Source organism: Cebus imitator, unplaced genomic scaffold, assembly GCF_001604975.1.
Source record: "Cebus imitator isolate Cc_AM_T3 unplaced genomic scaffold, Cebus_imitator-1.0 Scaffold31, whole genome shotgun sequence".
Classification (NCBI taxonomy): Eukaryota; Metazoa; Chordata; class Mammalia; order Primates; family Cebidae; genus Cebus; species Cebus imitator.
In genome coordinates this window covers 8454047-8469798 of record NW_016107346.1, presented here as the reverse complement: position 1 = coordinate 8469798, position 15752 = coordinate 8454047, and the positions used below count along the sequence as shown (strand labels likewise).

The 15752-nt window shown below is 38.3% G+C and overlaps 1 protein-coding gene across 3 annotated transcripts in view; it reads right to left on the bottom strand.

The window, feature by feature from the left end:
• The window catches only part of MGAT4A (alpha-1,3-mannosyl-glycoprotein 4-beta-N-acetylglucosaminyltransferase A), a 116483-nt gene that overhangs the window by 53818 nt on the left and 46913 nt on the right, over positions 1–15752 (bottom strand). For all 3 annotated transcript variants that reach the window (XM_017524061.2, XM_037736929.1, XM_037736930.1), the window contains exons 3-4: positions 9798–9965; positions 6891–7031 (exon numbers count right to left, since the gene is read on the bottom strand). In XM_017524061.2, coding sequence (XP_017379550.1) covers positions 6891–7031; positions 9798–9965 — 309 coding nt within the window. The remainder of the gene's footprint in view (positions 1–6890; positions 7032–9797; positions 9966–15752) is intronic.

Here is a 15752-nt window from a genome sequence, read left to right as displayed (position 1 = left end):
AGTCAAGAACTGAGATTTGGGAACTTCCACCTAGATTTCAGAGGATGTATGGATATGCCTAAATGCCCAGACAGAGGTGTGCTGCAGAAGCAGTGCTCTTATGGAGAACCTCTGCTAGGGCACTGGAGAAAGGACATGTAGGATCAGAGCCCCCACACAGAGTCCCTATTGGGCCACCACCTAGTGGAGCTGTGAGAAGAGGGCCTCCAGACCCCAGAATGGAAGATCCACCAATGATTTTCACCATGTGCCTGGAAAAGCCACAGATACTCAACACCAGCCCATGAAAGCAGCCAGGAGGGAGGCTGTACCCTGCAAAGCCACGGGGGAGGAGCTGCCCAAGACCACCCAACCCACCTCTTGTATCAGTGTGACCTGGATGTGAGACATGGAGTCAAAGGAGATCATTTTGGAACTTTAAGATTTGATTGCCCCACTGGATTTCATATTTGCATGGGATCTGTAGTCCCTTTGTTTTGGCCAATTTCTCCCATTTGGAATGGCTGTATTTATCCAATGCCTGTAGCCCCATTGTATCTAGGAAGTATCTAACTTGCTTTTGATTTCACAGGCTCATAGGTGGAAGGGACTTGCCTTGTCTCAGATGAGATGTTGGACTGTGGACTTTTGAGTTAATGCTGAAATAACTTAAGACTCTGGGGGACTGTTGAGAAGGCATGATTTTGAAATGTGAGGATGTGAGATTTGGGAGGGGCCAGGGGCAGAATGATATGGTTTGGCTGTGTCCCCACCCAAATCTCATCTTGAATTCCTATGTATTGTGGGAGGGACCCAATGGGAGGCAACTGAATCACGGTGGGCACGTCTTTCCTGTACTGTTCTCATGACAGTGAATAAGCTTCATGAGATCTGATGGTTTTACAAAGAGGAGTTCCCTTGCACATGCTTGCTCTCCTTTCCTTGTTGCCATCCATGAAAGAGGTGACTTGCTCCTCCTTGCCTTCTGCCATGATTGTGAGGCTTCCCCAGCCAAACTGTAAGTTCAATTAAACTTCCTTCTTTTGTAAATTGCCCAGTCTTGGGTATGTCTTTATCAGCATCATAGACTAATACAGCATGTTTAGAGAATAAGCCATTTTTTCCCTAATATGCTATTTTAGAGTTAAAATTTAAATTATTTAGCTTAAACCAAGGCATTGTAAGACCTTAAAAGCACTAAAAATGAAACTTCTAATTTCAGCCAAACCTACAAAATTTAAGTAACCGTGCTTACGGTAATTCACAAAACTACCACCAAAAAGGGCAGTTTCCTTGGCCTTCTGAGCCCATGGTGGGTGTTGCACTTCTTAGTTCTCTTATAGTTGAGGGCCGTGGGGCAAAGGGGATATGATTATTAATAGCTCATGAGTCATCAGCATGTGTAATCTGTGGGCTGAGCACCAATAACTACAGTGTGAAATCCTGAGACTGTCTATTCTCTTTGGTAGAGCAGCCAGAAACATTCAAGATGGCGACTGCTCTGTCAGCCTGGATCCCTGCATGACTGGTCAACCTTGATGGACATGTACTACGAGCAAAAAAATAAATAAACCTTTGTTATCTCAATCACTGAGACTCTGGGGTTGTTAGTTACCACAACATAACCCAGCCTGTCCTATCTGATAGAAGAACATTGGTTCTTCTACCATTTACAATCCAGAAAATGTAAGTATTCTGCTAGAGTTCAGAAGAAATATGTCAGCAAAGTGAAGAATACGGTCATATCATCCTTTTAGGGAGGAGCAAGATGGACCAAGGAAACCAAATAAAAATAGAGCCAAAGGGTTGGACTAGGCACTGGGATCACTAATTTTGTTTTAATTCTGAGGGCGAGAGAAGAATGCAAGAGTTCCAGTGATTAACCACCTAGTATTTCCAATTAAAGTACTAATTGTACATATATAATACATCTATTATGTACTAGACAATTTGAAATACAGCCATGAGATAGGTAAGGCCCCTACCTCATGGTATTTGTAATTTGACAAAGCTATCAACTGTTATTATTTCAGTTTTCTTCCACTTTCCTGGGAAATTTTCAAATCCTACTTTCTATTTCCTTTAAAGTAAAAAAAAAAAAAAAAACTAGGAAAAGTCTTGGCATTCTCAATCTTCAGTAACTCGGTCTACCTTGTTATAACTAAATTATGCTCCTTTTAAAATGTTCATTGCTAGCCAAATATTTTTAGCCTATCATGTTTCCTTATTGTTTGACTTCAATCATTTATTCCTCATTTCTTTCCTCATATCCCAAGACAATACATTTTTTTCTTCTACTGCCTAGTTGCCCTTCCTCTGTCTCTGTCTTCCTTGTGTTCATCTTTCTCTTTCCCTGGAAATTAACTGTTGGAAAACCAAGTCTCAGTCCTAGGCCGTAGGAGATCTCATACATTTGTCTTCAACCACTTACTCCCAAACAATGACTCATAAAATTAAATCTAACTCAGATCTCTCCTTTGAGTCCCAGATCTAAATATCCAACTGCCTACCTGACATTTCCACTGTGATATCTCAAAATCACCTCCAAATTATCACATCCAAATTTAATTTATAACTTCTCTTGCAAATCAATGATGCAAAACAATATCTACTGTCTCCTATCTCACTAAATAGCCCACCATGCATCCAGTCACTCAATTCAGAAACCCTGGGTTCACTTCTGACCATTCCCCTACCTCAGTCCACAAATCCAGGCCATGATTATGTCCTTCCTGAAACGTTCCCGTATATTCCAAACAACTCTAGATCCATATTCTTCTTCCCATCTCTACTACGTACCACTACTACCTCATCCAAGTTGACCCTTTCTCCAGTAGATCACTGAAACAGCCTATCTGGTTTTTCGTATCTATTCTTCTTCCCACATCCTCAATTATTTTTCTCATTGCAGCAAATGTGATCTCTGTAAAATTCAAATCTTATCAAGTCATTCTTAATAAGTCCTATTGAAAACCCTTCAATGGCTTCCTACTGCTCTTAGGATAGAAACCAAAATCCCATAAGTGGTCTAGGAGGCCCTACATGGTCTGGCCTCAACTTATATATCTAGCTTCATCTTGTTCCACATACCTCCTCATTCTACACTTCAACTGTAGTGACTTTTTTTCATTTTCTACAACATTCCACACTCCCTTCCATCACAGGATTTTTGTGGTGCTTTCAATATTCTGGAATATTCTTTTTTTCCCATTGTGATGGAGAGAATAATGGTGTCCCAAAGATGTCCATGCCCTAATTCCTGGAACCTGTGAATACATTACCTTACATCGCAAAATGGGACTTTGTGGATGTGATCAAGGTTCTTGAGATGGGGCAATTATTCTGGATTACCTACTGGGCCCAATATAATCACAAGGGTCTTTATAAGAGGAAGGAGGGAGGGTCAGAGTGAGAGAAGAAGATTGAACAACAGAAGCTAGAGGGTTATAGTTAGAGAAATTTGAAGATACCATACTTTGAAGATGAAGTAAGAGGCCACAAAGGAATGTGGAAAAGGCAAAAACAAAAAAGGATCCTCCCCTAGAGATTCCAGAAGGAACACACCCCTCTTGACACCCTGGTTTTAGAACTTCTGTCTTCCCAAACTGTTAAGATGAGAAATCTCTGTTTTGTTTTAAACACAGTGAGTTTGTGGCAATTTGGTATAACTGCAATAGGAAACTAACACACCCATCTTCACCAGTAAATGACAGATTCTATCAGCCTCAGGCCAAACGTAATTTTTCAGAGGTCCTTAAACTCCCTAATTAGGCCAAAAGTCCCTCTTAAACATTCTCAAAGCATCCTTTATATCAGTAATTAAAGTTGTAATTATACACCTTTCGTATAATTGACTATTTGACTAACACGTGTCTTCTTTACTGTACTGAAGCTCCACAAGACTCGGAACCACATCTAACTTTGTGTTCTGAAGTATCTGGCAAGGTGCCTAGTCCATAGCAACTGTTCATGGACTTTTATTGCAGCAAATACTCCAAGAATTATCTGCTGTCCTCTACCAAGCAGTGGTGCCATTTTGGTAGATAACCCAGAGAGAGACTTTTCTCAGCCATCTTGCTCTGCCCAAAATGGGCCCTTTACTCTGAAGATCTGAATGTTTCTTCAACTCAAATAAATTTACTTCTGCAAGCTGGTAATTCCCACTTGTCACTCTCTTTGTTCACTCCTTCTGAAATTACAACCAGATGGACATTAAAACTTTTGTCTACTTCCATTCTTCATGCATTTATGCTGCATTCTGGAAGAAATACACTGCTCGGTCTTTCTGCTCACTAATTTGAGCATTAGCTATGTCTAGCTAAAATTCCATTATCAGTCCCTCAATATGGAATTTTTAAATATAATCACTGAAGTTGTAAGCACAAAGATTTCTAACAGATCCATTGATAATAGTCAGTTATTATGTTATAGGCGAGTTGTCTTCCCTCATTTCTAAAATATGTTGATGCTTTATTTTTAAATCATATTCATTCTGTTTGTTCTGCAAACTCAATTTTCTTTAGTAGTATTAAGTCATTTGTAGTACTGATTTTCTTAAATATTTGTCAACTCCTCGTTGCTGAAGTCGCCCTTGTACCCGTTTGTAGTGGCCGCGTCTGTTTGCCACAGCCTGCCTTGGCAAATGTGGTGGGAGGATATGGATGTGGTGCTGGGGGCTGAGACAGCAGTTTTCTGTTCTGGGTGTAAGAATCCAAGCTGCTCCCCTGGGGTCAGTAGCCACCTGCAGCACTGTCCTTCCTCTTCAGCCTTACGATGGCTTAGCTGTTCTAAGTGCTGTTCCCTAATTAATCGGCCTGATCACTGGAAAATAGAATTTTTAGCAAGAAGCAGCTTTTCTTTATCTAAGAAACAGAAGTTCTGAATATGAAGCCCTAGATAAGTTCTGGGGTTCCATAAAATCCCAGAAATTATATCCCATAAACAAAATTAAATTTTCTATGGACATTTTTCAAAGTAGAGACTGACAGCTTTCCTAGGATATCCAAAGAGTCCTGTAACTAAAAATATTAGGAGCCATTCCCTACGGAGTTAGGGAGTAAAATTTTTAACGTAAATATGGGTTATTTGTCCATCCATTTTTTTCTACCAAGGTATCTGTTTTTCTTACCTTTCAAAAATAGTGGCAGCTTTATAAGAATGTTAACCATTGGATATTTAGTTGACCAAGATTTTATATTTATAATGGATAATGTCAGGTAAACAAATGGGATAACATATCTTCAAAAGGAAAAGAATGTCACATTTACAAAATAAGAAACTATTAGAGACCTTGGAAGTTTTAAATGACTTTAAAAATACCTCTAATTTCTTTTCATTTGATATTCTTATGAATGAAGAAATAGCCTAAACAAACAAACCCAGGATTACTTAAGACATCTTACCGGAATAGTGATTATTAAAGGGTGAGATATGATCAGCGTCAAGAATAACTGACAATCGATGTTCTAAAAAGAAAAAACAGAGGACTCCACACAACTTGTTAGTCTCTGTACACTTGGCACCTGCAGAATGCCTGGCTTCAATAAATATTTTTTGAATCATTAAAGAAAGGAAAGAAGGAGTTTGTCTTAATATGATATTTTAAGAGTTTCCACCTCCTGAAGAAGGAAGGTAGTGTATCATTTCAAATGATTAATGAAATAGAAAGATAGCAGAACTAAAACAAGATGAATGCAACAGCTTACATTTATAAATCAATGAGAAGATGTGATCCCCTCAAAAAGACAGCAAAATACTTAAGAATCCTATTGAATCAAAAGTAGACTCAGCTTTTCAAAAACACTAACCCAAAAATGAATTTAGCTATCCATGAAGTAATCATTTCATCACTTGTTAAAAATTTACAGAAGAAGAAAATAATATTCTGCCCTCTGCATTTTAAAATCTACAAAGAAAAGATTAACAAAGACAAAAGAGGAATAAAAGTATGAGTGGTAAGTGGCTCTTCGGCCACTTGCTGAAGCCTGCTCCCACTCTGTGGTGTGTACTTCGGTTTCAATAAATCTGTGCTTTCGTTGCTTAAAAAACAACAACAACAACAAAAGTGGTGGCCGGGCGTGGTAGCTCACACCTGTAATCTCAGCACTTTGGGAGGCCAAGGCAGATGGTTCACGAGGTCAGGAGTTCTAGATCAGCCTGGCCAACATAGTGAAACCTCATCTCTACTAAAAATACAAAACATTAGCTGGGTATGGTGGTGCATGCCTGTAATCCCAGCTAGTCAGGAGGCTGACAAAGGAGAATTGCTTGAACTGGGAGGCGGTGGTTGCAGCAAGCTGAGATCGAGCCACCGCACACTAACCGGGGCAACAGTGCAAAACTTTGTCTCTAAAAAAGGTAAATAGTTTCTATGAGGAAAATTGAAGAAGTTCTGTTGACTCTGACAAGAGGAGAAAATAAGCTATATATTACCTTTTGGATAAATTAGGAAAAAAGAAGCAAATCAAAGTATTTCTACTACTGCATAAAAAGTTATATAAAAGTTACTATCTGCTTATACCTCTGTACGAAAAAGTGGGGAAGACATAAGACAAACCTTCATGGCATGACCAAAAGAGCTGTTAATTTTGAAATAAGATAAAAGGAAAAAAATTCATCTCTCTACATTCCAAATTTCTAAAACAGAAAAATGACAAAGGTATCAACATTTGTCTATCTGGGATGGGGCCTGAACTAGATTTCACATGATCCCTTTCAGCAATATTACTTTGGTCTATGAAGGAAAATGTCTAACTCCTTTCAGCATGGAGTTTAGAATAAGACCCAAACAGACGTGCACGGATGAAGAACTTTTATTTTTTGACCTGCCAGACTTCTGATGGTCAACATAATCGTCTAAAACACAATTAACAGCAGTAGTACAACTGCAATAAAAAAAAAATTAAACATACCTCCTGTTCTTCCATTGCCAATCTGTACAGCAGGTTGAAGACTTCTTTCATTTTTCAACAAATGAGGCAAATGATAATAAATACTTGGCACTTTAAGAGATTTTTTGCTTGTTAACTCCTTTAACAGCTTTAGGGTATTATCTGAAACATACAAGTATAATTAATACACAAGAATTACCTTATAGAAGTTGCTGATTTTATAAAAACAGCAGTAAAAATTAATGAGAACTAGTACTAAAGAATTTTCTTTCCTAGTTTCACGCTTTGGTGAATGAGATCTTCATTTAACATGAAAAGGACACTTTCACAACCAAAGTCTCACAGATCATGATGTTGATAAAAATGGCTGAAGGAAGCCAAAACGGCCAACCAGAATACCATAAGGAGGGATGCTAAGGACTCACCTCTATAATGTGTTAGAACCCAAGTTTGCCAGACAGACTTTAAATATGCTGTCCACTTATGAAAACGTAATAATAGTAAGTACAGTGACCATCAATCACTTTCACTTTCCTTCTTTTCCTTTTCTTTTTTTTTTTTTTTTTTTTTTTTTTTTTTTTTTTTTTTTTTGAGACAGGGTCTTGCTCTGAAGCCCAGTCTGGTATCCACTGGCACAATCACAGTTCACTGTCACCTTGACCTACCAGGCTCAAGCAATCCTCCCCACCTCAGCCTCCTGGGTAGCTGGGACTGTAGGCACATGCTACCACGTCAACTACTTTTTTTAAAAAAATGTAGAGACAGGGGTCTCACCATGTTACCCAGGCTGGTCTCAAATTTCTGGCTTAAGCAATCCTTCTATCTTGGCCTCCCAAAGTGCTGGGATTACAGGCATGAGACACCATGCCCACCATTCACTTTCTTTATACATTACATTTTATCAAAATTTCACATGAAGATTTTTTTTTTCTGAAAACGTCAAGTAAAATAATTTAAACAGCACAGATCACAGCTTTCAAATAGCTGCATTTTTTTTCTCACTCCATTTTACACATAGGATGTTTCTGTTTTTATTAGAGGAACCAATGAAGCGTTTAATGATATGAAATAAAAACTTGGTAGTATAAATAATATTGTTTTAAAATTTCATTAAATTAGAAGTTAACCCTAGAAACAAGGAAGTTAGCAGTAGGAATTTGTAACCTCAAGTTCATTAAAAACATGAGAAGAACCAAAAATTCACAAAAGAAATGCAAATGATTGTCATATGTAAAATTAAAGTTTAATATGAATAAAGAAACAATTACAAATTTTAATATATCTATCAATCTCCACCTATGAAATTAGCAGATTAATAATATTAAATATTGGCGATAACAAGATAAATGTTCCAGCTATTCAAAGCAGCATCAAAAACTCTAAAACATTTCTGTCCTATTACTCGGTAATTTCCCTTTTAAGAATTTAGCTTCTATGTATTCAACAAATGTCTGGTGATTATCTATTTTATTTCAGCAAGTGTACCACGTGTTCAAAAATCAATAGTCATCAAAACACAGATCCTGTTTCTAAGAAAGTCATAATCTAATGAAAATAACTTAAAGGCTACCAGAAATATGATTGATTTATACACAAATAGGTTCATCAGAGTTATAAACTAGGGAGAAAACAACCCATTTGAATAACTGCAGAAAAAATGTTTAATCTATTATGGTATATGATTAGCTGGCATATTCACAGCCACTAAAAATAGGATTTTGAAGACTATTTAGTGATATAGTTTTAAAATGCTCTTAGTATAATTCCAAGAGTAAAAATCAGGCCATAATACACAATAACAATTTTGAAGAAAAATATTCATGGAAAAAATACTATAAGAAAAAAAATGTTAGTAGAAATCACTTTGCATCAGGCTTATGGGTGATTTATTTTTTTATCTACACCAGTCAATGGGTTTCAACATCAGGGTGACGTAATGCAAAGTTTATCAGCAGGAGAAGGAGCATGCATCTTTATAAATAAGGTGAGGCAGTGAATCTGGAGATGAGAGGAATGCATGTGTTTTTAGAGCAGGTGAAGCTAAATGAAAAAGTATGCTCATCTAGAAAGATTATGCAAATCTGGAGGCTCTCAATTACCAAAAAAAGAAGAGCACAGAAAGAGAGAAGAACATTTGCATCATCTTACTCTGATCGGGATTTCTCAGAGAGGAAACAGGCCAGATATTCTTAAAGTATCCACTAGGAAACTATGTGTATTATTGATTATAAATCAGGTTTAAGAGCACTAATTGTTTCAAATAGCTGAAAGATTGATTCAGAGACCATCTGAAGTCCACACATAAGTCACTACAGAAACATGTATCTACAAAAAGTTAAATTTTAATCTCATTTGAATGTTTTCAAAAGATGCACATTCTACACTACTGCCAACAAAATTTATTCCACTGTAATTTAACTTTTTTTTTTTTTGAGACAGAGTTTCACTCTGTCAGTCAGGCTAGAATGCAGTGGCACCATCTCAGCTCACTGCAACCTCTGCCTCCCAGGTTCAAGTGATTCTCCTGCCTCAGTCTCCTGAGTAGCTGGGACTATAGGCATAAGCCACCACGCCCAGCTAATTTTTATATTTTTAGTAGGGATGGAGTTTCACCATGTTGGCGAAGCTGGTCTTGAACTTCTGACCTCAAATGATCTGCCTACCTTGGCCTCCCAAAGTGCTGGGATTACAGGCATGAGCCACAATCCCAACCAATTTAGGTTAATATGACTCTCTTAAAAATCAAATTTAGCAGGTAATAAAAAAATTTTTTATAATTTACTTGAAGAGAAAGTTTTGTGTGGTGATTTTTCTCTCTGAGAGGGTAACAGAAGTTGAAAAGGGTAACAGATACGTCTTTCAAGAAAATATTCCACATGCCTGTTTGAAAATATAATCTTTTTCTAATACAAAAAATACTGTTTGTACCTGAAAACTTATTCAATGCATCCTTACTTCCATTTGTTTCTGCTCCTACACGCTTGAACTGTTGTACAATGGTATTTAATTCAGAAGAGCGCTGTGAGATTCTATGTTCAGCTATTCGAAGACGTTCTTTCAAAGCAAGAAATTCTCGTTGATAAGCAATCAGTTTTTCTAGAAGCAAAACCAAAACAGTTATAGTATATGTCTTAAAACAAAACGAACAACATAATCTAAACAGAACTGTAAAATTACAATGTTTAAATTTGAGTTTTTCAGAAAAAAAATTTATTCATTGATACAGAACTGAAGATAAAAAGGAGCTCTGACTTGTTATATAACAAAGCTTATATGCTCTTATTATTTGTAAGAATGCTTTTAATGCTTATTATTATTATGCTCTTATTTGTAAAAATGTGAGCACTCTCCAGTACTTCATATAATTAAAGATGGATGAAATGATAAAAGGTTTTAGAATAAACACTTTAAAGCATCATACTAACATGATCTGTCAAAGGGCACAAACAACTATAAAGACTGTATTCATATCAATTAGAGAGATGAAACAGAAACTGATGGTAATATGTATAATAATAAAATGAATATAACATATTTTATAGCATAATCATTAATTTCCATAGACCAAAATTTTCCTCTGTACTTCCTAGTCCTCAAAGGTTTCCCTAGGCCAGACTTTGGTCAAATTTCTGATCTCTAAAAACCCAGCAAGTGGCAGATGTGGTGGCTCACACCTGTGATCCCAGTACTCTAGAAGGCCAAGGTGGAATACTGGAGTATAGCTTGAACCCAGGAGTTCAAGACCAGCCTATGCAACACAGCAAGACCCCATTTCTACCAAAAATAAAAATTAAAAAATTAGCTAGGCATGGTGGTGTGCGCCTATGACTATAGCTACTCAGGAGGCTGAGGTGGGAGGATTGCTTGAGCCCAAGTGTTGGAGGCTTCAGTGAGCTATGATCACACAACTGCACCCCAGCGTGGGCAACAGAGTAAGACCTCCTCTCAAAAAATAATGAAATAAGAATCCAGTGAGCCAGAAGTACAATGGCCCTAGTCAAAAGTCATTCATAGGCTGAGTGAAGTGGCTCACGCCTGTAATTCCAGCACTTTGGGAGGCCAAGGCAGGCGGATCACCTGAGGTCGGGAGTTCGAGACCAGCCTGACCAACATGGAGACACCCTGTCTCTACTAAAAATACAAAATTAGCCAGGTGTGGTGAGCTTCTGTAATCCCAGCAACTCCAGAGGCTAAGGCAGGGGAATCACTTGAACCCAGGAGGCAGAGACTGCAGTGAGCCGAGATCACGCCACTGCACTCCAGCCTGGCAACAGAGTGAGACTCCATCTAAAAAAAAAAAAAAAAGACGGCCATGCGCGGTGGCTCAAGCCTGTAATCCCAGCACTTTGGGGGGCCGAGGCGGGTGGATCACGAGGTCAAGAGATCGAGACCATCCTGGTCAACATGGTGAAACCCCGTCTCTACTAAAACAACAAAAAAATTAGCTGGGCATGGTGGTGCGTGTCTGTAGTCCCAGCTACTCAGGAGGCTGAGGCAGGAGAATTGCTTGAACCCAGGAGGCGGAGGTTGCGGTGAGCCGAGATCGCGCCATTGCACTCCAGCCTGGGTAACAAGAGCGAAACTCCATCTCCAAAAAAAAAAAAAAAAAAGTCATTCATTTTAATAATTTGAGAGAATCACAGATCAAAAAGACCTGGTCTAGGAAATAAAAGTGGGCTTTGATGAGGATAAATGTAGGCGTTGAAACAATGAGGAGAAATGAGACAGAACGGAGACAAAGTACACAGTAGAAGAGGCCCAAGGACAAAACTAGAAACCAACACTTAAGAGATGGTGGAAGAGAAGAGGCTATTCATGTACTTGCTCAGAGGTACTGAATAGTAGTGGAAGCTGCAGGAATGTCCGCAACCTCATTAAATTAAGATGAACTGCAACAGTGCTTCCAACTTCCGTAGTAAGCTAAATAATCTAAAGCTACTATTTTGACACCTAAACAAATTTTTTGAGACAGAGTCTCACTCTGTCACACAGGCTTGAGTGCAGTAGCAAGATCTCAGATCGATGCTGCAATCACCACCTCCCAGGTTCAGAAGATTCTCCAGCCTCAAGCCTCTGGAGTAGCTGGGATTACAGATGTGTGCCACCACACCCAGATAATGTTTGTATTTTTAGTAGAGACGGGGTTACACCATGTTAGTCAGGCTGGTCCCGAACTCCTGACCTCAGGTAATCCGCCAGCCTCGGCCTCTGAAAGTACTGGGATTATAGGCATGAGCCTCTGTGCCCAGCCAGAAAAGCTATTTTTAATTTAACATTATAATTTCTGCTTTAATCATGAATAGAAGCAGTAAAAAACAGACTTACAAAAAATGAGCCTGCAGTCTTAATAATACTCAATCATACTGTTCCTTGGGCCTTACATAAAGGTCCTCACAGTAAACACCTCTTTAGATTCCATGGCAGAAAAAAAATCTCTCTGGCTTAACTGCCATGGTTCACTACATGGAATAACAAAAGCATCTATGTCAGCTTATTTGCCTTAATTTGCTCGGAAGGAAAGGAGAAGAGGAAGGGCAGAGAAGGCTGTGATAGGGAAAGGGCATAAACGGAGCTCCAGGGTGCCAGCTAGGTTCTATTTCTTGATCTGCGTGATAGTTTAGGGAAATTCAGTGGTATGCATTCATGGTTTAGGCATTTTCTGAATGTGTAAATTCATAATATAAGAAATGTTAAAGAGATACTATTCCCAAACACAAAACTATAAACAATTATACTAAACAGTTATAAGAGACATAAGATTTATGTGAAGAAAAGTACAAGCTTTTACTGACATCTATTAAAAAAATAAATAAAATCATCTCTTATTCCTAAACAGGAAGGCTCAATCTTACACAAAGATGAATTCTACCCTAAGCAAAAGAAATTCAATTCATTATCTTTCAAAATAACATTTTTTTTGAACTGGATGTATAATTCTAATACTTATCTAAAAGAAGAATGTTTTTATAGGGCCAAGAAAAATCTAGAAGATAATATGGGGGAACTTGCTCTGATATCAGAACATCCTATATGGTTGCAAAAACTAAAAGTTAAACTAAAAAGCTTAACTGCCAGTCCAGACAGTGTGGACAAGGGCAGATCAATATAAACACAGTGTCCAAACATAGCGTTATGTGTCCAAAAACATATCTTTGAGCTCTTCCCTCTTTATGTGAACATTAGAATCCTACCCTTAAGACTTATGCAGTGCCTAGATACTGGTTTCTCAACACTATTTTCCACTAAAATAAACTAGAGCTTGTTGGAGGCCGGGCATGGTAGCTCATGCCTGTAATCTCAGCACTTCGGGAAACCGAGGTGTTTGAGACTAGTCTGGGTAACATAGCAAGACCCCACCTCTATTAAAAAAAAGTTTTTAAAGAACTCTTTGGAGAAATAACTTCAAGATAAGCCTGGAATATTCTTCTGCCAGCAAGAAAGTATTATCAAAAGAAAAAAATGACAGGACTTCTCCAAAGGGCACAGGAGGGCAGTGAAGATACCCCCACTGGCCAAATGCAGAACAATTTAAGTATCAAAATAATATTGATGGTAATGGATTATAACCCATTGAATAAAATAAGAATCCATGAGTCTATATCAACAATAAACAAATAAAAATGGACAAATAAACAAATTGGCCTTCTTCTGTAAGAAACAGAAGAAGAAGCGGGGCGTAGTGGCTAATGCCTGTAATCCCATCACTTTGGAAGGCTGAAGTGGGTGGATCATGAAGTCAGTAGTTCAAGACCAGCCTGACCAACATAGGGAAACACCATCTCTACTAAAAATACAAAAATTAGCCTGGCATGGTGGCGTGCACCTGTAATCCCAGCTACTCAGGAAGCTGAGGCAGGAGAATCATTTCCACCCAGGAGGCAGAGGTTGCAGTGAGCCGAGATCATGCCACTACACTCCAGCCTGGGTGACAGAGGGAGACTTCATCTCAAAAATAAAATAAAAAAAAGAAACAGAAGAAGAAGAAGGACAATTACTAAATGTAGAAGAAATAACGGAAAAACCACCATTTTGCAATCATCATAGCAATAACTGATTCAGGCAAACATCAAAAATGCATGCTAAAACTAACAGGTTGAAATCTGATGAGAAACAGGATAGTATTTATATCATCTCAAAATACCTCCCCACAAAGTACTCATTACTTTACAAAGAGGGAAATGATAATTTCACAGTGGAAAAATCTAGCTGACACCACCTTCATCAAGTGATCAAAGTTCAAGTTGGCAATAATAGGATGGAGCTCATATGCCTTATGAAGTGAAGCCCAGAGGACACCCCTCATTATGTGGAATTCCTGCCAAAAATGCATAATCTGATTCCAATCTCAGGGAAACACTGGACACATCCAAACTGGGGAATTATGCATGAAACAAATGGCTTCTACTTTAAGACATATCAGGGTCATCAAAGACAAAGGCCTAGGAAATGACTGACAGTAAGAAAGACTAAATGCAAAGCACTGTCCTGGACTGGATCCTGAACCTGAAGGAATAAACACTGTTGAGAAGAACATCACTGGAAAAATAACAGAACACAGACTACAGAATGGGTATGATTGTGCCAGCGTCAAATTTCCAGAATTTGACACTTGAACTGTGGTAAGAGAATGTCTTGGTTCTTAGGAAATAAACATAAAATTATTTAGGGGTAAAGAGGCATGATTTCTGCAATTTACTCTGAAATAGTTCTGAAAAGAAGCAAATACCTGTAGAAAGAAAGATGATAGAGGCAAAACGTTCACAATAGGTGAAATGTGTAGAGAAGTTAGTTATTCGTACTATCCTTGCAACTCTTCATTTTATCATTTTTTGAATACGAAGATTCTTTAAAGTAACCAGGAGACTGAATGGCAGATATAGGCTAAGCCTTTCATCAGCTCCTGAGTGGTAGAAAGAAAGAGGAGTCTGAGGGCGGTCTCCATCTCCACATGCATCTTCCTGTTATGTTTTGAAATTACCCTCCTAGAGGCCAGCTTCACCAAGTAGGAAGAATAACCAGTACCATGGAGAAATACCCGACCCCTAATTCTAAAATGCTTCCCTGTTTTGAGGGGAACTGTCCATGCTTTCGGAAAGTTAGCTTACAAAAGATCCCTGGAGGCCCATGGACTATTGGATTCTGCCACAGGTATTTAGTTTCTAGCCCAGATGCTATTGCTGTTCTTAGTCCAAGGCCTACAGCTATGAAAAGGCTCCGGGGGGACCATTTACGATCTCTCTCACATCCGTCCTTGGTTGCTGACTCCAATCTGTCATATTAAAAAAGTTATCCACAATAAAAACGCAACTTATATTCCATCTAGAAAGCCAACTCAGTTTTTTAGAATTTTCCCTAGAATTTTCTCCATTTGTATTTCCCATAATACTATACAGCTAATACTATACAGCTCTCTTGAAGAAGAGAGTTATTTATCTGCTTCCAGCATTCAGTTTACTTTAACATAACAGAAGAAAAAATTCCTCCAAATTAATGATATATGTTTGATAATTCCCTATTGTCAAAATTAGTAGCAAAATTCTAATTTTTGCCTTTCTTTGAATCATTTCAACTGGTTTCTGTGGGGGGTCATGGTGGGAAACTGAGGGAACTCTCATACTACCATCTTACTGGGAAGTACCCAGTTTTGTTTATTGTTTCGTTTTTGTTGTAGACAAAATCTAACTTTTTTAATTGTAGAAAATTATGGGCCAGGCGTGGTGTGTAAAACCTGTAATCCCAGCACTTTGGGAGGGCAAAGCAGGCGAATCACCTGAGGTCAGGAGTTTGAGACCAGCCTGACCAACACGGAGAAACACCGTCTCTACTAAAAATACAAAAATTAGCCGGGTGTGGTGGTGCACGCCTGTAATCTCAGCTACTCAG